Below are 21,751 nucleotides of genomic sequence, written 5' to 3' on the forward strand. Positions count from 1 at the left end.
GAAAATAGGCTCCTGCATTTATTGTTTAGAGAAACAGAACTCTTGAATCTCGAGCAGTTCACTTAAATGCAAAGCTATCAGCCAACTGACAGAAAACAAAGAAAAGCAAAAGGTAGCAAGTCTCAGCACACAGGGCATGCAGATCCTTAGTCAATTGATTTCTAATATTTATAAGTGTCCATGCTGTGGGGTTTGTATCTTCCTCTTGAAGTAAACATCGACAAGATGATTACTCTCACTGATTACTGTAGACACTGCTGCTTTCTCATTAAAGGGCACTAATGCCTGCACTCTAGAGAAAGAGAGGCAGACTTTGAATCTACTTTTAGGCCTATGGACATCCTCACCCCAAAATAAGTCTGAGTGTGTCCTCCTTAGACCACAATAGCAGCTGCCTCTTCAGCTCACTAGCTCAAAATTTTGCTAAAGCATAGCAAACACCAGACTGAGTCGCTGAAGAGAAATGCCAAAAAAAAAAATGACATATTTGCTTTAAAATAGCAACACTAGTCTTACCTACAGGCACATATCTTTAGTGATAATGTTTACATTTTTATTTGGTTTGTCAAAAATAATGAAGAAGCCACCAATTCCCCTTTTACTTTCTCCGTGTCTGCCTCTTTGTTGTGTTCTTACATACCAATAAATGGAAATTGATGTTTGCTGGTCCTTTAGGCTTAAACAATCTAAGCAATAAATGTTGAGCAAAAAATGACGTTATTTTAAGAAAAAGAAAACACATAAAGTGTAGACTTAAGGGGATGAATCCTCCAGAAGAGTAAAAACAAATGATTGAAAGATATAAAAGAAAAAGACTAACTCCTTGGATTCTAAACTTTGAGGTGGAGAGTGTAGACAATCCTTATGCTATTAAAAGTTTCCTTCCAATGGGAATATCTTCAGGTTCAAAACAGTTGCATATAGTTGAACTCTACCTTCCTATGGCAGCTTCTGATATGAGTCACACTAGGCCCTCGAGGCCTACTTACTTTTCAAATCCAGTGCTATAGTGGAAAAAGAGATTCTTCCAGGTTTTTCCTAACACTTCAAGATAAAAACACCAGGCGAGCGACCGTGCTGGAAGTCTTTATCGGTGCCACTCAAACGTTAATGTGTTCAGTTTTTTGATTTAGTAAATCCAGGTTGAGGCTGTGTGTGTGTGTGTGGGGGGGGTCCTTTCTAAGAAGTCTTCATGTGATGATGAAACTGTTAGTTCTAGAAGGACATTTTAAGAGTCAATGCTATAACATCAACAGATGTTTCTTAAGAATACAGGGTAGCCTGGTGTTGTGGTACACACACCTTTGGTCCTAACAATGGGGAAGAAGAAACAGGTGGATCTCTTCGATTCAAAGCCAGCCTGGTCTACTCTACTTATTGAGCTCTAGGGCAGTTGGAACTATGTCTGAACCTGTCTCAAAAAAAAAAAATCTATGGTAACTTAGAATAAGTTTGATTTTATGTTTTCCTGTCCTACTTCTTTAATTTTCAATTGAGGAAGAAGGGGGTGGAGAAGGGAGGTGAATACTTTCTCATGTGATTATTTTTTTTCTTTCATTTTCTAAAAAGAAAACTCCAAGCCCACACGCTAATTATCAACGATGAGGTCATTTGCACCTAGGTCATTTATTTTGGCAACAAGTAGCCTTGCCAGAGGGTTTTTAAGGCGATGATGGAAAGAGAGGATGTGGCTTCCAGGTTCCTGGGTCTACCTTCAACTCCTTTTGGGCTTTCTTTATATGCTGTTTTGTTGTTGTTGTTGTTGTTGTTTCTATTTCTGTTCAGCTTTGTAAGTGCTCACTGCCCTGTCCCTGAGTATCCAGGTTCCCAGGTCCTTAGGTGGGGGAGGAGCCCTTCCCAGCCCCGCCCCGTCTGCACGCAGCTCCCCCTCCCTGTCCGGCCCGCCCGCCAGCCCGCCAGCCAGCGGCGGCTCCTCCGCAGTGCTTTCGGCTGCGAGCCTGGGCGGCGGCGCTTGACTTTCGGGGAGCCCCGTGGCTCGGACAAGCTTACTCCTCCGCGCTAAGCGCCCTCCCCTGACTGCCTGTGAAATCCTTACAACCATGAGGGAACACCTCAAAGGGTAAGTGGATTGCAGCCCCGGACCCCCTCTTATCCCCGCAATTCGTGCACTTGTGGCACGAGCAGCAGCCAGGGGAAGGCAAAACTTGGACCAGAGGCAGTGGTAGCTGGCGGCGGCTGGTAACAGCTAGACCCGGGCGTCCGGGCAGGTCTCCCCGCCAGTCCTGGGAGCCTCTGCAGGTGCGTCCCTGGGGCTTCCACCCTGGCGCCAGTGCTTGCCAGCCAGCTCCTTCCTGGCTGCTGGGACGGGCTCAGAGAGCTAAAGCGGATTTCTCTCTTTGCCCAGAGAGGGACAGCTGGTTCCTGCGGGGATCCGGCCCGGGTAGCTTTTTGCTCCTGTGCGGGGCTGCCAGTGTGGACACGAACCAGGCGGGTTGTTCCCCAAAACCGTCATTGGATCTGGCAGGAAGAAGGGGCGCACGCGGTTCTACCTTGCATTGCACTGCTAAGTGCCAAAAGGTCAACTTTCTGCCTGATTTCTTCCGAGGATTCCAACTGACATTTCCCTCGCTGTGTTTTCTCCTGTGCTTATTCCATGCTGCAGGACTTGGAGAAATAAAGAAAACATGAACAATCTAAAGCCTAGAAAGTCAAGGAATTGACTGAGAAAAAAGAGGGGCTTGAGGGTTTGCGATTTTGTTGTTGTTGTTGTTGTTTTATTATTATTATTATTATTATTATTATTATTACTATTATTATTATTTTGGTTCTTGGGCTTCTTTTGAGATTCAGTGTGAAGTCGTTTCAGGGTGTCTTCTCTGCTTCTCCAGGTGTCTGCTAGTCCTTAAGCAAAGTTTGTGATTCCTAATCTGATCACAGTGGAAAGGGCAAGACACTGATTATCTCAGTTCAATGTGAAGTTAAGTTTGAAACTTAAATTGAATGGGGTTTAATTGTCTAAAAGGAGCTATAGTATTAATTATAAAATGCTTTAATCCCAAGGGGGAAAATCCACCTTCTGGTTTAAGTCAAAGTAAAGTCTTTAAGTGAAATCAACATTCTTTCTTTAACAAATGTTCTTCCTGATTTCTGAGTTAACCCCCCCAGTCTGTCCGTGTGCATGTGTGTGTGTGTGTGTGTGTGTGTGTGTGTGTGTGTGCGCGCGCGCGCGCGCATGCGCGCGCACATGCACGCACCTAGATATTTTTATTTTCCTTGTTTCAAACCTGGGGAGGATACCCTTGTTCTTAAAGAAGCAAGAGGGGCAAAGGAAACAACATGGCTGTATGAAAGGTTTCTGACCCTTGAGCACTGTGGAATTGCTTTCAGTCGTCATTGTTTGATCATGCATTGGACATGACCCTGAAGCGAAATTGCCTTGGCCAAAGTTGAGGGTGGGTGGGAGGTAAGCCTTGAAAAACAAATAGAACTGGGAGGACAAGTATCAGCTGGAACAGCCACCAAGGCCATCATCTTTGCCCTGGGTTCACCCAAACAGAATGAAATGTTAACTATCCCCGAGAGCAAGAAATAGGAAGCAGAATCGGATTGCTGATGCTCAGATTGACACATAGCCACTGAAGTCCCTTCCCCACAGTAGCAGAAACTTCTAAATATATTTTCCCATCCCCACCCTGCCAGTATTCCCGCAGTACTAGCCAAGTTCAACAACTCAGCATGCAAATGCCAAGGCTCCTCTAGAAAGAGTCCGATCCCAGATGAAATGGAAATTTGTCTGTTTGTGTGTGCATGCATTTGTGTGTGTGCATATGTTCCAGATCATATACGAAACTAAATAAGCCCTAATCCCCTGTAAAACGCAAGGGTACTTTTTTTTTTATATTGGTACATAGTGATTATTTCAGCCCTGGGAAATAATGGAAAGAATATATATTTTCAGTACCAAATAATAGTGGTTGCAAAAGAAATCTTCCTTTAATTAGGGAACTGCCATTTCCTCAGTGAATGCTTTAGATATCTGCTACTTTTATGTACCTAATGTTTGTTTTTAAGAAACTACAAAAGCAATTCCAATAAGTCTGATTATTCTAGCACTGACAGCAGGGACAGCTCTGAGGCAGTTATAATAACCTTGCACACTACTTGAAACTAAAAAAGGTGAAAGGAAATTTAAATTCTACGGTAGGAAATTAGGTCACCCCTGTGCTCAGTATAGTAATGCTTTAATTTCTGATTATTGACAAGTAGGTGTTTTAGGATCTTTTGTCACAGCCAGTGATTTACTATTTTAATTTATATCGGGGTAACGAATAAAAAGAAAAGAAAGATTGTTTGTGGTTTGCACACATAAAGGAGGGGGTGGACCTCTGTTAGAGGATTACTCAGAGAGGTGTGGCTGATGCCAGGCTTTGGAATCTGCGGGGCCAGAATCAATAGCATGTTTTAAAGATTTGAAGGTTTTCAGGATTGTCTGTGTAGTCAGTGTCAACGTTAATGTACGTGAAGACTTGTGGTCTATATTGAACGTCATGGTTTTCAGGAAGGCTAAACAAAGATGTACCCAGTAACTTGTGAACTCTATGGAAAGCATGTTGCTGATGTATAAAGTGCACAGCATATTTTCTATAGTATCTGTTTATATTGAAGTAGGTGAAAATTTTCAGCTTTTTTTTGGGGGGGGGAGCAAATTCAGTTATTAAATCCAAACTGGTCACCTCTCCCTCTCCAATCAGTGTGTCCTTCAAGAGAGAGTCTAGATAGATGTGAGCTAGGTAAATTTGTGCTTTTCACTGTCTTCCTGTCTTTTCAGAGAAGAGGTTTAGTGTGCTCCTGTAGGGCTTTGATTTCACTCCAGGTATAAAATTCCCACATGGAGTGAAGTGGACTATTTGGTTCTTATCCTGCAATTTGATGTTCATTCAACTATGTTGCCAAGCATCTTAGTGTTAAATGATGAAAAGATGATCTTTCTGATTTCGAGGATCAGGCACATCCTTTATTCTTCTCTTCTTTCCACTTCCTTCTCTTCGTGCTGCTTTGCAGGGAAGTGAAGCTAAGACTGCAAAGGTGAAATCTGAGTCTCCTTTTCTAGTTACTTTGTATTGCTTGAAAGGGAAAGGTGTGTGTGTGTGTGTGTGTGTGTGTGTGTGTGTGTGTGTGTGTGTGTGAAGGGGGGAAAGAAAGAAGGTTGATTCAGGGAATTATTTGAGTAGTTCTTTTACCCATTTTTTTTTATTCAAATACCCTTGAATCCTAGATAATTGGGAGAAAAACACATATCAAACAAATCAGGGAAAAGGGTGCAATGGGGGCTGGTAGTTTCTTCTGTTATCTCACAATGGAATCGCCGATATTGTTGAGGACCGATGAACTAAAGTATAATTTTAATATCTATGTCATAATTTTTAATCTGCTCCATAACTGGTATTAAAAGGCTCGAAATGTAGGTATGTTGATAAACACGGGCTTTCTCCCTGTGTTTTATTTTGTCTTTTGGACATAGGGCATGGGGAACTACACCAAGTTCCTGGCGGCTTTCTGTGGAATTCTGGAAAATTCTCAAATTCTGGCACATTTCTCATTCCTTTTAGAATTCTGTTTCAAGTTTATTTCATTGCTCTGACTCTCTTATTTGAATCAGTTTCAGATGGATGCTTTTCAGAGTGGTTGTGTGTCCCTGCTGCCTGGCCAGGTTTATCAGCTTAGCCAAACAGTTTCCTGCAGATCCATTAAAGATGTTATAGTTGCTGCTGTGTCCTGGAGATGGGATGTTGCTATTATACTGTGCGTCTAGCAAGGGCCATATGGGTGGACATGTCCATCTCCCCACCCCCCTTTCTGGTGCTCACGTCTAGACAGGCTTTGGAAGGGAGGAAGCTGGAATTCAGGATGAAGCACTTGTCTATAGAGTTGGAAGGCACAGTCACTTTATGAGCTACAAATCACTCGAGAACAAGCAACACTTTTTCCATGAAGCTGCAAGCTGCAGCCTCCTTTTGCTGTGCATGTAAAGTCCCGCCCACCCCTTCTCTACATTATAAACCAGCTTGGTCATGGTCTTTCCCAAGCCTTCCTAAAGTGGCTGCCGTTGCTTTCTCTTCTTACTCCCCATGACTTCCACGTCGTTCTGTGATAGTCGCTCAGCTGACCCTGATTGACACTCTTCAAATGTGAATTTTCTCTGCAGAAAAGCAAAACAGAAATGAACGAAATTGGAAGGGAGGGAGACAGTCATTTACAAGTGTACATTTTCTTGCAAACTGATTTCAGTAGCCTTCCCAGCTCAATTACTGAACTGTAAACATCACAGGGAGGATGGTCTTGGAGGTGGTGCCATTTTGACAATTTTCATATGTCTCTAATATTTATGATTATATTTAGTAAACTACTTGAAATGTTTCCCCCTTTGAACTTCTTTTTAACCAAATACATGGTGAGTATAGTTTGTGCTCTTTGGGAAATATCGTTTTTAAGCTTCCACATCTATATTGTAATGGATGGTAACTTGGGGGCCACGAATTCAGGTGCATCAGTTCTCAATGTCACTTAATCTTTTGCCTTTTTATCAGGTGAGTACACTCGTATCAAATTACACTACCTCTGGGCTGGAAAGCCCTAAAATTCAAAACCTATGCTGAGTCCATTTGACATTATTGCTTCCTTAAATTCCTCTTTTTTTGTGTGGGGTTCTCTGTACTTTCTGGTCCCATTGACATGCCCATATTTAAGCTCTTTCTCCCCTCCTGGGTCCCCACATTTCCCGTTAAAAGATTATAAATAGGTTCAGCATATGAATGCTGAAATATTGTTCCAAGCTCCATTTTATTTTATAAAAGCTCACCATGTAATCTCTGAAAACAGGAAATATGATGCTATGGTGATTTAGGTAGATGGGCCAAAGTAAGGAAAAGTATATGTAGTTATCTCTCCTGGGTTTGTTCATGTAATTGAGTGGGGAACAAAGGTGTTTTGTTCCTTTTGTGGAAGGAGTTAATAGCAGGTCACCACACTTTAAGAAATGGAGAAGTGTGAATATTTCATTCAGGTCTAAGGAAATGTATGAAGAAGTGGGGTGATATACAGAGAAGTGAGTTTAAAAGACATTCTAACAGTGGGAAGGGGGAAGGATGATGGTATATATTACCAGGGTTCTGGGTATGCCTTAAGCTGCTCATCAATATGAAGTAAGTTTGGTTATGGAAAAGAAAGAATAGTGAACAGGGGCCAAGGAAACACACGAGGAACTAGGTGATTTGTTATTATGGAACTGACAGAGCTGAATGACAACTCATTTTCCTTTCTCTATGTTTCACAGTGTAGAACTGAGGCAATCCTGACCTCTGATTACTGACTCTATAACAAGGTCAATGTCAACTTTGTCAAACACAGTAGTGATTCAATACGTGGGCCTGAAGAAGAAAGAGATTCTAGATAAATCGAGATACTATTGTTTTTCTTTGGAAGACAATGGAGCCTGTTTAGCTTGCAAGAGAGTCTGAAGGACTCTGGGAAAGTCCTTAAAAGTAACAATGGAAAATAAAATGACTTGTCTTTGGTGTTGATCACTGTTGGTTCTAAAGTCTGTCTCTTTTTTGTGTGTTTTTAGCCACGAGACCCAAACAACTTGTTGGGACCATCCCAAAATGACAGAGCTCTACCAGTCTTTAGGTAAGGACATGGCTGTTTCCTTCGGGTTAAATGTCAGCTGACTTGAAGTCTGATTTGTAGTATGCCAGACATTTGTTTTGTAAATATATCAGGAGATTCTTCAAGGGTGAGCAGTTGCACTCTTCTCTTCACAGTTGACAGGCAGACATTCTCATCTGAAAAAAAAAGTAACTTGACAATTTCACTGTTTCTTGAAAATTCAGTATACCCAAAGGTCTATATGGTTTTATTCGCTGCACCATAAAGAGAACTGTTCTAGTTTATTTTGTTGATTTCTTCCTTGTGAAACCCAAGGGATAACTTTTGCTAAGTCACAGATGTTGTGGAAAATGATTTTCCGCCCCTTTTCCAGTACTAGGCATGCCGATGGCTTATCAGATCACCAGTCTGATCACTTGCTGCTTTCTCTACAATTATTTGCGGGTGTTTATATGAAAGCCAGACAGGTTTTTATCTCTTCATAATTTGGAATGTTACTATTACTATTTACTTATTTAATATTATTTAATACTACTGTTTATTCTGAATGTATGCTTTAATATATCTCTGTACACCATGTTACTAGAACAGACCAGAAGAGGTCATCTGATCTTCTGAAATTGAAGTTACAGATATTTGTGAGCCACCTTGTGGGTGCTGGGAATAAATCAGGGTCCTCTGAAAGAGCAGGCAGGGCTCATATATGCTGAACCATCTCTTCAGCCCTAATTTGGATTGTTTTGGAGATTAATCTGAATTCTCTGATGTGTCTAGCTTTTTAATTATTGTTTTACTTAAACAACCATGCATTTTTTTATTTTTTATGTCTGAGTTTATTTAAAATTATATACTAATAATCCATAAGGTGTAACGCTAATGTATACTATTTATTAGGTAGAGTAATCGGTGCCTACCTTTTATTCCAGCACTTGGAAGGCAGACAAGCAGGGATCTGAGCTGGAGGCCAGCCAGATCTACACAGTATGTTCTAGGCTAGCCAAGGCAACATCATGAGACTGCTTGTCTTAGTAAACAAATCAAGCAAAAACAAAAAGCCTACAAAGTATAAAAATGAAGTGAATGTGAATGTGATAAAGCCCATGGGAGTTACACACCAACTCTGCATAGGCGTGCAAGGTTGTATGTGTGTGGCGGGGGAGAGTCACATCCATGAACTTTCTGACACAGTTTTCGTTGGATGATGAACTGCAGGTCTAGAGGCATTAAGAAATGCAGGAGGACTCATTAGCTACAAAAATAAAACCACAAAACAATCTTTAAAAAAGGATTTTGTTGGGTTTGGTGGAGCACATCTTTTAAGCTTAGCACTCAGATGCAGGCAGATTTCTGTGTATTAAAAGCCGGCCTAGTCTACATAGTGATGTCCAGGCCAGCAGAACTACTTAATGAGAATGTGTCTCAAAAAAAAAAACCTTTTTAAAAAATTATAAATGATAATAATTTCTTCCAGAAAGTCTGGAAAATGCAAATAAAAAGCATGACAAGAAAAAAAAGTCGGCTGTAATTCTACTAGCCAGACATGTCCAAAACATTTCAAGTAATATATCATTTCAGTGTAGCTATGTGTAGAAATTAAAAAAATAAATAAATACAATTAAGATGAGTTAATCTTTAAACACTAGTTTTCAGGCCCATAAATGATTTCAGCTTCTAATTTTGGACTTTTTTTGTACTACACGTAGAAAACTTGAATGTCACATGTAGTCTACAGAGCCTACTTATAACTATAGTTGCCATGATCTCTAGTTTTATGATTGTAATTTACTTGAAATAAAAAACATCTATAGAATTAGCGTGTTGGCCTTTTAAAGTTTAAAAATACAGATAAACTTAAAAAAAAAACAAATCACTTACTAATTGCTTCTTAGAATTAACTGCTTAATTAGCTAGTTAGTTAATACCTTCAAAATTTCCGTCTAAAAACAAGGTTATTAGACTGGACATGTAGCTTAGTGGTAGAATACTTCCATATTTCCTGGGAAACCTGTTGTTTGATTCTCATCAATCAACAAATACACACACACTTCTATGTTTTTCAATGAGTGATTCACTGTTAAGAATCTACTTTTAATGTAAAAGTAACATATTGTGACCATATTTCCATGTGATTATATATTCTATTCTATCACTTTTATTCTGTAACGATCCATTACAAACATGATTGACAAACTAATTTATAGACTCATTATATAGATTTTTTTGCATAGATGTTCTCATTTTCTATAAGAACCATATATACATGTAATAATTTTTAGACGTTTTTCAGGACTTTGAATAAGTTTTATTTTATTGTATAATCTGGCATATAGCTTATAACCTTGGACTAATCATTCCACTTTTGGAAGGCAATGGCATTTTACAGTTGCAGGGATTTTTACATCGTATGTATTGTAAACTTTCTTTCATTAAATCAACTTTATTGAGGTGTGATTTGCATATAATAAAATGCAACTACATAACTGTATTCTATTCTCAATCCCTGAGAAATTTTGTTTCTTTTTAGCCTAGTTCCTACAAGGAACTAAGGCTTGACCTTTGTTTTTCAGCTTTCAGAGCTAGTATGTCCAAGGTCATTTTGTTGTTCTTGTTGTTGCAATAAAGTATTTCTTTATCTGAATGCTTACTCATCAAATAACATCTTCTATTTATTGAGGGACTACATGTCTACATGTCTCTGTCCTGCCCACATCACATGCTAGCAATTTACCTCCCATGATTCGTGGTTTTAACACTCACACTTCTCAAAACATGAATTCAGGTACACAGAGGCAGTCATTAGGAGTTTGCAAATGTTTGGAGTACATTAGCAATTGACCAAGGTGGATGAGTTCCTTGATCTCCTTGGTATTATTCTCTCAGTAAAGTCCATCCATGTTGGTTTTATGTGTATATATATATACATATATATATATAAAATACCTGTTATAAATAAATACACTTTACAGTTATACCTAAGGATTGATTATTACATGAATGACAGTTTTTGAACCGATGATAGTGTTTCTGAAAATGATAGAATAAATTCCTAGGCTGTAGGTTCTCCTTGTACCTATGGAATGACCAACTTCATTTGTTATGACTTCAGCTCTGGTGATGTCTTATATAATTAATGCCAACATTGTTCTTGTCCTTCTCACAGATTAAAATGTTCTGTCTTTGAAATAGAAGGAGAGCACATTGAAAAGAAATCTTTGGTTTTAACTTTTATTTACTGGGTTTTATTTTTCCTTCTTCCTTTAGTTCTAAGTTGTTGCTTTGAACTGGATAAAATGGTTCAAAGTCTTCAGAGGTACTCAGTTCATGAAAGGAAGAAGAGGGATTGTGTGTGGTGTATCACATTTTAGACCATGTCTAGCCTTCTTTCCTGTTAGAGGCAGAATGTAGAGTATATCTATGGCAGCATACTGAAAATACCAAGGTTGTCTTTACCCTCCCTGTACACCCATTCCAAACCTCTTCCAGTGTTACATGTTCCTAAATACACCCACTTCTAAGGAAGTTTCCATTTTCTAATTGTTCCCAGTTCCCAGCAACCTGTTCAACATATATCCTTGTTCTCTGTGTCACCATTAAGAGCTCAGTTATTTCCTCTGCTTCGGATCTAAGCAGCGTGATAGCAGAAGTGAAACACATTTTATAAGGACTGGAAAACTAGCACATGAGCATTCAATTATGAAAGGAAAATGTTACTTCAGATATTAATATTAGACACTCTGGTAAATAGATTTTAGGTATTACCTTTTGTATTCTTTCTTCTTCATTTTCTATAATGAACATATGATTCACACAATTAGCAAATATGTTTCAACATTGATATGTCCATCTCATTCTTTAGTGTCCCTGTGGCTATAATGCCTTAAGCAATGAAAATCCATAATAGAAAAACAGCTATAGAATAGAAGCAGCTATTCACATATACACACATATACACCCATGTTCAGTACACATACACAACACATATATATCCTGACATATAGATAGTTTATTTGTAAACACTCCAATTCTTGCAGAATTAGGATTATGTCTTATATTTTAGTCTAAATATATTCAGTCTCTCTCTCTCACTCAGTCTCTCTCTCTCTCATTCAGTCTCTCACTCTCTCTCTCTTTCACACACACACACACACACACAGACACACACACACAAAAGCAGGCTTAAACATTTTAGCAATAAAGGGACAAGAGATGCAGTGCATCAGTAAAGTGCTTTCCTAGCATACTTGAGAAGCTGTTTTATACTCCCAGTGCATGCATGCTCATGTGTTTTAACACACACACGCACACATACACACACATACATGCGCACACACACAAGCACTAATATTATTTATAAGGTGTTGGGGCTGAGGCTTTTTACATGCTAGGGAGGTGCTCTCCTACTGAGTTATAGACTCATCCCCTCCCAAGACTAACTTCCTTTAATTTAAAAGAAATATAAGATTAGTTTTATTTTACTCCTACCATATATAAAGTGGCCTTTTGGCATGGGATTTCAACAAATGCTAGAAATATGAGTATTTTCCCTGGGTTTTAGATTTTATGTAGAGAAACAAAAATTTCCAAGTCACAACGGAAAATATTGCCAGGCTCCCATACATTTGAAATAGTTATAATAAACAAGTAATTTAAAGGACTAGAGAGATCACACAGCAATTAAGAGCAGTAGTTGCTCTTGTTAAAGACCAGGTGCAGTTCCCAGGATCCACAGGGCACTTTACACCTTTCTGTAACTCCAATTCCAGGAATGCCGCCCTCTTCTGGCTTCTGAGGGCATTGCACACAGGAAGACATTATTACACATAAAATAAAAATAATCTTTTAAAAAGTAGTGTTTACAGCCAGAATATGGCAAATACATAGGCGAATGCCAGCAGCAAACCACTGAACTGAGAACAGGACCCCCGTTGGAGGAATTAGAGAAAGGACTGGAAGAGCTTGAAGGGGCTTGAGAACAACAATACCAACAACCAGAGCTTCCAGGGACTAAGCCACTACCCAAAGAATATACATGGACTGACCCTGGGCTCCAACTGCATAGGTAGCAATGAATAGCCTAGTAAGAGCACCAGTGGAAGGGGAAGCCCTTGGTCCTGCCAAGACTGAACCCCCAGTGAAAGTGATTGTTGGGGGGAAGGCAGTAATGGGGGGAGTATTGGGAGGGGAACACCCATATAGAAGGGGAGGGAGAGGGGTTAGGGGGATGTTGGCCTGGAAACCGGGAAAGGGAATAACATTCGAAATGTAAATAAGAAATACTCAAGTTAATACAAAAAAGTAGTGTTTACAGTAGCTGTTTGGTAGTCATTAGGACTTTGGAATTCCAGAAAAAATTTTTATACAACATTAGTAATTTTGAAAACACATTCTCTTAGATTTTCACTAGGAAGAACAACTTGGCATTAGTTATTTTTTTCAGTTTGTTTTTTAGCATTTCTTTATCTGTACCCACATTAATAATGCAGTCATAGTAAAGATAATATGGAGTTATTGAAATATAAAAAGGAAAAATGTCTTATCTGCTTCAGTTTTTGGAGATGGTACATTCATCTTGGTTTCTTATAAGTAATTGTATGCTTCATCCATGAACTGAATTTCATGTTTCTATCAGCATTTTTAGAAATGTAATGGGATGATTGTTACAGAGCTCTGTGTGACTCCCAAACACATTTACAAATCAGTAGGAGTTCACTGGTAATATACTCTGCAGGTTATTTTGAAATATAATTTCACTGATTTATATGCAGTGCAATTAAATGATTAAAGAGCTGTCCTTTTCTCAAAGTTGGCATTTCACTTGAGTTTATCATTGCAATTTTAAGAAGGTATTTAAAAAGCTTCCTATTCCCCTGTGGTAGGTCATTTTAAAATATTTTTAACAATCCTGGTGTGCTGGTACAAACCTTTAATCCCAGGACTCTGGAGGCATTGACAGGCTGATTCCTGAGTTTGAGGCCAACCTAGTCTACAAAGTGAGTTCCAGAAAGGCCACGGTTACACAGAGACACTTATGTCTAAAATAATGTGTATCTTAGTCTACTTTATTTGTGATGCTTTATTTAAAAATAAATCTTTATGTGCTCCTGTATAGTTCCTTTCCAAATTAGTAGTTTTTTCATTAATGATACCATCAAGTCTGCAGAATAATATGGTACACACAGAAGACTTGGATAAAAGTATAATAGGCAGAGAGAAACACTTCAGAAAGTTAACTGATTATTCTGTTTTATTAAGATGTAGACAGACTACGTATGTGTTCTAATAGGATTTTCCATTTTTTACCCTTCATTAATGTCTTTGTAAGCAAGAGTGATTTTTTTCCCTCCCTTTCATGAGATTCTAGAAGGGTCTAGCATGTCTTTCCTGTTGTTCAAGTTTTGAAATGCACGATTCAGCATGGTATTCATTTCAATGATAAAAATGTTGTCAATTTTTAAAACATAGTCTTATGAATGTTTTAGGAATTCTCATCCTTATCTTTATGCCCATTACTTTCAAGAAACTTCAAGTTTTAAAACAAGACCTCTATTCCCACCTTTAGTTTTTCTACTACTCTAACGCTTCAAACTAGAAAGGAAGTCTAAATCTAGATTCCATCTTGGCTATGACCCCAAAGTGTTCCTATACTTTTCCTTGCTCTACTTTTCAATGCATAATGATAATGAAATATTTGTTTTTCCTTTTAACTCTTGGCTAGAAGTAAGCTTGATCTTGTGGATACCCCCCATCAAGATACCCCCAGGTCCAATAACTTTGTCATCACCAGCTTAGAAGGCTGAATAGATTAATCATATTTATAATACTTACAATTAGATTTGTGTGGCGCTATTTAGTGTATAGAGAGTCTTCAGAAGTAACCTCGTTTCACCCTGTGAATCCAGCTGTGAATTAGATGGTCTGGGTTCTCTATCATCCTCAATTTCAGATCTCATACCTTATCAGCCCTTGGGTGTCCCTAACTGCTGCTTTTGATTTGGAAAATAATGTTTTCACACCAGAGAATGGGGTAACTGTTTCCTTTCTCCATTTAGACTTGGGTAAGTAGAAGCTCAAGGCGATGTGACATATTTGTAGTGACATATGGATTGAAGACATATTTTATGGCTTCTAGTTCACTATTCTCAAAGGGATATCCACTATGCGTAGCATGATTTATAAAACTGCTTTATCAGCATAATTAAGCTATGGAATCCCAAATGACACTCTTTATTCCATAGCTGACATAGTTAGCATAGGAGATTTACTCAGATTTGCAATGTGGAATATATGATATTAACATGGCCTTCTTTTACCTCTGCTATCCTGCTTAAAAAGGAAAAAAAAAACAGAAAATGTACCAGCCTCTTTAGCTTTAATTGGGAACAATTGATTTTTTCCATTTGCAAAATAGAAATGTAACTTCAAAATCAAAATTTATGGCATTTTAATGGAAATTTTTATTGGAGCATTTTTCTTGTTCAAATGACTTGATTTAAAGCTTCTAATTGAGGAATATACATAAACATAGTTCTAATTTGCATTTCTCAAAGCCTGTATCCCAAGAAAAGTCACAAAGAGTGTTTCTTAGACTTGGACTGTTTTACACCTTAAAAGAGCTACCAGATTTGAATTTTGTTGATCCATGGAAGAGGAGCATTAAGGTCGCACCTGCAGCAGGGAGAAAAGTGCTAGATGGGGACAATTGTATGTAGCTGGGTTTGCCGAAGGTTACTTTTTTGCACATGGAGAAAGGGCATCTAAAAATGTGTCTGCTCTTATTCAGACATTTCCAATATTTCCTTTTAAGGCAAAAGTCTGATTACCTTTATGTCTCTTGGGAGCAGCAATTTTGCTGAAAAGAGATTCAGTACAGTCAGAGCACTCACATAAAGTAGATATTGAGTTTTAAAGTCCATCCCCTCTATGGTGGTAATAAAATGACCTAAAAATACTCCAAAAGACTCTTATGACATAGGGAATGAATCATTTCGTTTATTTATGAATTGGTGATAGTCTGTGACAGTGTTTCTGAATTTGCCATTCCACAGTCTTCACTTGGATAACTCCAGGGAGATCTTTTTGCCCCTTAATAAAATGAAGCTTATGAAACTTGGATAAATATCGTATATGAATGTTTGCCTGTATGCATAAATGATAGGTACATGTACTCATAGATTTACATATTTGCATATTTGTACTGTGTTGATTTCAACGCAAAGGCAACCAATTGTATACTTTTTGGTCCTGTATAAAATAGTGCTTATCAAACTGATAATGGTCAGTAACAATTCCATCTGTTGCATTAAAAAACTATTTTTAAGCTATGTCTTATTCTTTTGTGTTTCTGTGTTTGGGCATCTGTAGTGCAGGCCAAGAACAACTTGTGAGAGTAGGTTTTCTCCCCCAGAATGTGGGTCCCACGGATCCAAATCAGATCATCAGGCTTGGAGCCAAGTGGCATTACCTGGTGAGCCATTTCTCCAGCCTATGTTTGTTCTTGTCAACATGTAAGTACAGCATAGTACTTGTAGGTAGTTATACTGACCTTACTAGTCAGTACTTTAGGACATGTGTAGCTCACCACCCAATTATATCATCACTCACATACCTAGTTCCATGAGATGAGCCTATTGACAATACAAACTTGATAGAAAAGATGCATCATTTACTTTTAATTTCTGTCCTTGTAAAGAGCTGCACTTTGTGTAGCAACGCTCTAAGAGCATTTAATTTTTGACAGCATAAACCTAGACTCAATTATGTGACCTTCAGGCAAAAAAGTGTTGTTAACCACACAAGAATACCTGGAAAATATTACTGATGAGTTTTCATGTTTTGCCAACTAAGTCAAGTTCAGACAAGGGAACCTGGCATTTCCAGTCCTCTTTAACAATTATTTTAGAAGAGGAAATATAGAAACCATCCTTTAATAGGAAGAGGGCCAGGGATTAATTATTGGCAACCCCACTGCTTAGTTTAATGCCTCTTCCCTCCCTTATAATTAAACTTTATGTGGTCTATCTAAATTTTGAGTTTGTTTTTATCTACTGTGTAAACTGTTGTATACATTTTCAGTTTAGATAGAGGTACAGTGTTTTGCAGCAGAAAAGTAGTTCACTTACTTTGAATCTGGAGGGAATGTGTATTTAAAGTCCAGTCATTCCACAAGTCTTCTATGGCCAAAGAAGAAGCCCCTAATAAGTCTGAAACTCAATTAGCTGAACTTATACCTTAGGAAGAATTCCAGAGATTAAATATAATATATACAGAATGATAAAATGTCTGAGGTAGGAACTGTTCAAAAAGTTATAATTGCTATTAATAGAACATTTAGAACAGACAAGAATTTGCAGTAGAACCAAATGCAGATGACCTTGGTGATATCATAGGTATGTTTCTGTGCCTTTGTAATTCTTTGTTCCTACCTTTATATTTATGGTCTTAAAAATTGAAGTCAGGCATAGCAGCTCACATCTCTAACCCTAGAACCTGGGTGGCTGAGGCAAGAAGGATCATGAATTAGAGGGCACCTTGGTATAAATAGAAACACTAGTGTGGACAGGAGAACGACTGCAGAGGTAGAAAACCAAAAGAAGCCTTGGATGTTCAGGGTTTTGATGCTAGATATGTTTTGACTTGGACAATGTCCACTCAAGGTCCACTCAAAAACTGAAAATTACTCTAGTTATTTTTAATAAAGAGATTTTCATAGGAGGAAGTACTTACTCAAGGATCTTAGAGCTAAAAAGCCACAGGGACAGAGGTACAGTGAGTGGTAAGAGGTGGTGGTGTCATCAGAATTCTGACATGAGGACCATTTATCCAGGGTTATTGGAGAGGCTTATTTCAGGATGCTACAGCTAGGAGACTGAGCTACTGAATAGCTTTTGTGGAAGTGCAGCAAGGAAGGGAAGAATAAATAGACTAGCCTCTATCTCCGTTAGCCCATGATTCCTGTTAAATAAAGTTACCTGGAAGCCAATTTCTCTCAATGAAGAGTAGAGCAGGGAAAAGCTAGAGGGTAGATGTGAAAACGAGCAAACAAATTACTGAAGGGCAGGAGCCCTTCATGCATGATAAACTAATCAATCATCTATGCCAATACATAGAGAATGGGAAAATAAAAAAGCATTTGTAGGACTTCTGAGTTTGAGTTCACTTAGATAATTAAGGTCCTACCAAAAGGCATCCTGGGTTGAAAGGAAACTGACCAAACAAAAGGAAAAAGGATTTCAAAACAAAGAAACAAATAAAAAAACAAACCTGGTCAATAGCGTAGCTCAGACACAAATGATCATTCATAGATCCATAACCAAATCTATGTTTCTGGGTTTTTTGGTTGCTTGTTTCTTTAATGCCCAAGACTCTTCTTACTGAATAAAAATAAATAAATAAAAACAAAAGCAACAACACAACAAAAAGTTCTTTAAAAAATAGAAAGCCTTGCTCATCTTTGTCACCCAGGCCTGGAGCTTACCAGGACTCTAAATAAGTGTTCTCTTTGAATGAGCAAAGGTAAAAGCTTTTGCTAGGGGAGAATACACACACTATTCAAAGATGATAGAAAGAGATCGATGGTGGTTCCCTAAGGCTGATTATTAACTGGTAAAATGGAGCTCGCTGGAGAGATAGGAGAGTCCAGAATGAAGTTAAAGCTCGTAGTAATAGAGATAGTAATAAGTAACAGATTTTATGGGCAATTTGATATCTTTGGGAAACCTGCTTATTCTGACAATTTTGTCTAGTAGCAACAACTAATTCATAATTAAGGGAAGGGAAGGCCCTTGAAAAATGTATTGGTGTGACTTTAAAATTTAAGTGACAAAGAAAGGGTAGGCTGAACATAATTTGATATGCTCTTAGTATCATTTATTCATAGGTTCTTTGCTTCAGTAAATGTTTAGGAGTGTGTTATTGTGAATCCTGAGCTCTGAGGCAATAGGCTAAAATCTTTAGGGAAAAGCAGACCTTTTCAAGGTGTTGAAATTTTCTCTGATTTTATTTTTCTCAAACCTAAAATACATATCTGCATTCCAGAAATATTACAAGATCCATTTAAGTGCAAACAGAAAATGAAAACACCTCACATCTTAGCACCAGAAATAACTATGATTTACATTTTAAAGCCTTGCTCCTCATCTTTTTCTTCAGTACATTTTATATAGCTGTTGGTGTTTATTGTATTGTTGCCTAACTTTTTCAATAATTAACATTTGCTTTCTCTTGCCTTTCGTAACATATATATTTATTTGTGTGTCTGTATGTGCCACAGTGCACACACGGAGGTCAGAAAACATGAGGGTTAGTTCTTCCTTTCCATCATCTGGGTGTAGAGGATACAGTTCAGGGTAGTCAGTCAGGCTACCTCCCCTCCTCTCCCCTCCCCTCCTCTCCTCTCCCCTTCCTCTCCCCTTCCTCTCCCCTTCCTCTCCCCCTCTCCTCTCCCCTCCCTCTCTCCCAACCTCACTTTCCCTCTCCCGTTCCCTCTCTTCCTCTCTCCCTCTCTTCTTCCTCTCTCCCTTTCTTGCCTTTTTTTATTTGAGGCAGGTCTCATTGTATACTGTTGGATGGCGTAGAAGTTGCTGTATGGACCAAACTGTCTTTAAACTTACAAACATATACCTGCCTCGGCCTCCTAGGTACTAAAATTAAAGGACTGCATCTTAATAACTCTGCGTGTTATTTTTCCTATGTTGCTTACTGTTGGCTTTGCCAATTTTGTAGAAAATGTTGCCCAAGTTTTCAAAACTAATTTGTGACAAAGAACACTTACATTTCTGTTGTTTTATGTAAAGATATCTTTGAGATTTAGGAAGTTTGTTAAAGACAGGCTTCTGAGAAGAAAGCCAAATAAAGTGTTGTGATGCTTTCTGTTTCCATCTTACTTGTGAGTAAATGATTTACAGAAGAAAACTAAAAAATAGCCCATTATCAGAAGGGCTGCCTTCTGATTGTGTGTGTGTGTGTGTGTGTGTGTGTGTGTGTGTGTGTGTGTGTGTGTGTGTGTTGTATGCATATCCTATGGCACATATAAATTATGGATTTAGGTGAACAGTTTCCCACCACAAATATTTTTTTGAGACAGGGTCTCACTATATAGCTGTGGCTGTTCTGGAACTCACAGAGAGCCCCCTGCTTCTGCCTCCTGAGTGCTAGGATTAAAGATGCCCAGCTTATCATAAACATTTTCAAAGTCCGTTCTTTTCCTGAGCAAATTCAGACTAGATTGCTATAAATTTCAAGTATTTTTTATTGGATTTTTTTATGTACATTTCAAATGTTATTCCCTTTCCCGGTTTCCTGGCCACAAACCCCCATCCCATCGTCCTCTCCTTCTTCTAAAAGGGTGTTCCCCTCCCCAAGCAGCACCTTCCTGCCCCCCCCCAAATTAATGACTGGTAAGTAACTGTTCAATTACTTTCAGTTTAACTTTCTGAAAAGAGAATATTTAGCAGAGAAAAATTTCTTCTCCAAATGTTAGTGTTTACATTAACTGTTTGCTTTTCAAGATTCTTCCCTTTATATAAGGCTTGCAGCCTCTTACTTCAGTTATGTTTTCTGGCCAAGATGCAATTAAAATATATGGATCTGCTAACTAATTATTTCTAATATGCAGTCATGCTCGATTTTTTCAGTGTTCTAAATCAGACCTAATTGAGATTCTTATCCAAAAGCCTTTTCATATTTGGTTCATGGGAGTGCAATCTTGAGTCAAAGGGGAATATTTCTAAACTTGTTTGTCCATGTTGCTTCAAACTCTCTCAAAAGACTGTACCAATTTGCTTTCTTAGTAACTAATTAACTGAAAGTGCCCAAAGACCATGTTTTTGACAGTGTATTACTGTAATTGAGAGAAAAAAAATCTTATTGTTTGCATGTTTTCAATGACTTCTAGGGTCATCCTTGTGACACTTCCTGGATGTTTTTGTTTCCTTTGAATAATGACAAAGCAAAACTATTTTGACACATAAATTCAAAATTTTCTGATCTAATACAAGGTTTGTCTCGTTGTGCTTTGAGGTCTTCATGATGAGAGAAACCTGATTCCTACCTTGTTTTTTTTCCAAGATAAATAAGCCTAATTCTTTTATCCATATGCAGCAGACCTTTCTTCTGCCCATAACAACTCATTACTTCACATTTTAAAATATGTGTGTGGTGCCAGGATATGGCTCAGTGTTAGTAGTGCATCCCTAGTCTCTGTTCTGAATTCCATACCCAATGGATAACTCTCTCTCTCTCTCTCTCTCTCTCTCTCTCTCTCTCTCTCTCTCTCTCTCTCTCTCTCTTTCACACACACACACACACACGCGCACGCACACGCACACACACACACACAAAGTATGGTGGTGGTAATCTATAGTTACCTGTAATTTCTTCAATAAAAGACTGTTTGGTTGTGAGGTATGGAAAGTTTGCCATTACAGTCACTTGTGAGGCATTAATTTTCTGCCACAAATCACAAGTACCTACAATGTTTAGAGCTCTTGTTATTAAAGAGCTAGATACAAAGAAACATAAGACATTTTCTTCATTACCTAAGTGTTGTGGTTTTAGAATACAGTAGACTTTATGAGGTAAGAAAAGTTCCTGACTATGAAAATGGAGAATCCAGTTCCAGCTGTACTTGTGACCAATACTTAGGTTACCTTAAGTCTTTTCTGTCCTTGGAGCCAAAATGACAGCAACAGTTTTTGAAGTTTATTTTATTTGGTTTTCTTTAGCATCTATTATGTGTCTTTATTTCTCTTATCTTTCTACTTACCTTTGTTGATGTCATGAGAGATTGAACTGTCTCTTCTGAAGACACAAATTTTAGATTTTTGAAACAGTAAATACTATTCTAGCTATGATTGCAGTCAAATGTGGAAAATTACTTTGTAATACTTAAGTAAAATAAAATGTAAAGTTAGGATCACCCAAATGGTTGAATAACATAAAATCATATTGGAGAGAAAGACTGATTTGTTTATAGGAGCTTGGGAGGGGCATTCTTTGCAAAACCATTTTGGAGAAAAATGTAATTCAGTACTACAAGAGTAAATTAAATTCATAATGATAGGAATTTTATATTGCATATGATTGACAATTGGAAAATTGATAAATCTTCATAAAGGGGTAAAATGGT

General features: G+C 38.1%; 1 protein-coding gene across 20 annotated transcripts in view; it reads left to right on the top strand.

Moving 5' to 3' along the window:
- Dmd (dystrophin) overlaps nucleotides 1-21,751 on the top strand; it is a 2,367,748-nt gene that overhangs the window by 2,206,976 nt on the left and 139,021 nt on the right. For 15 of the 20 annotated variants that reach the window (XM_063279795.1, XM_063279798.1, XM_063279800.1 and 12 more), the window contains one exon: nucleotides 7,586-7,647. In XM_063279795.1, coding sequence (XP_063135865.1) covers nucleotides 7,586-7,647 — 62 coding nt within the window. Of the gene's footprint in view, nucleotides 1-1,900; nucleotides 2,081-7,585; nucleotides 7,648-21,751 lie in introns of those variants that run through there. The other 5 variants (NM_012698.3, NM_001005244.2, XM_008773252.4 and 2 more) reach the window with 4 other exon arrangements.

Source organism: Rattus norvegicus, chromosome X (assembly GCF_036323735.1).
Source record: "Rattus norvegicus strain BN/NHsdMcwi chromosome X, GRCr8, whole genome shotgun sequence".
NCBI classification, from domain to species: Eukaryota; Metazoa; Chordata; class Mammalia; order Rodentia; family Muridae; genus Rattus; species Rattus norvegicus.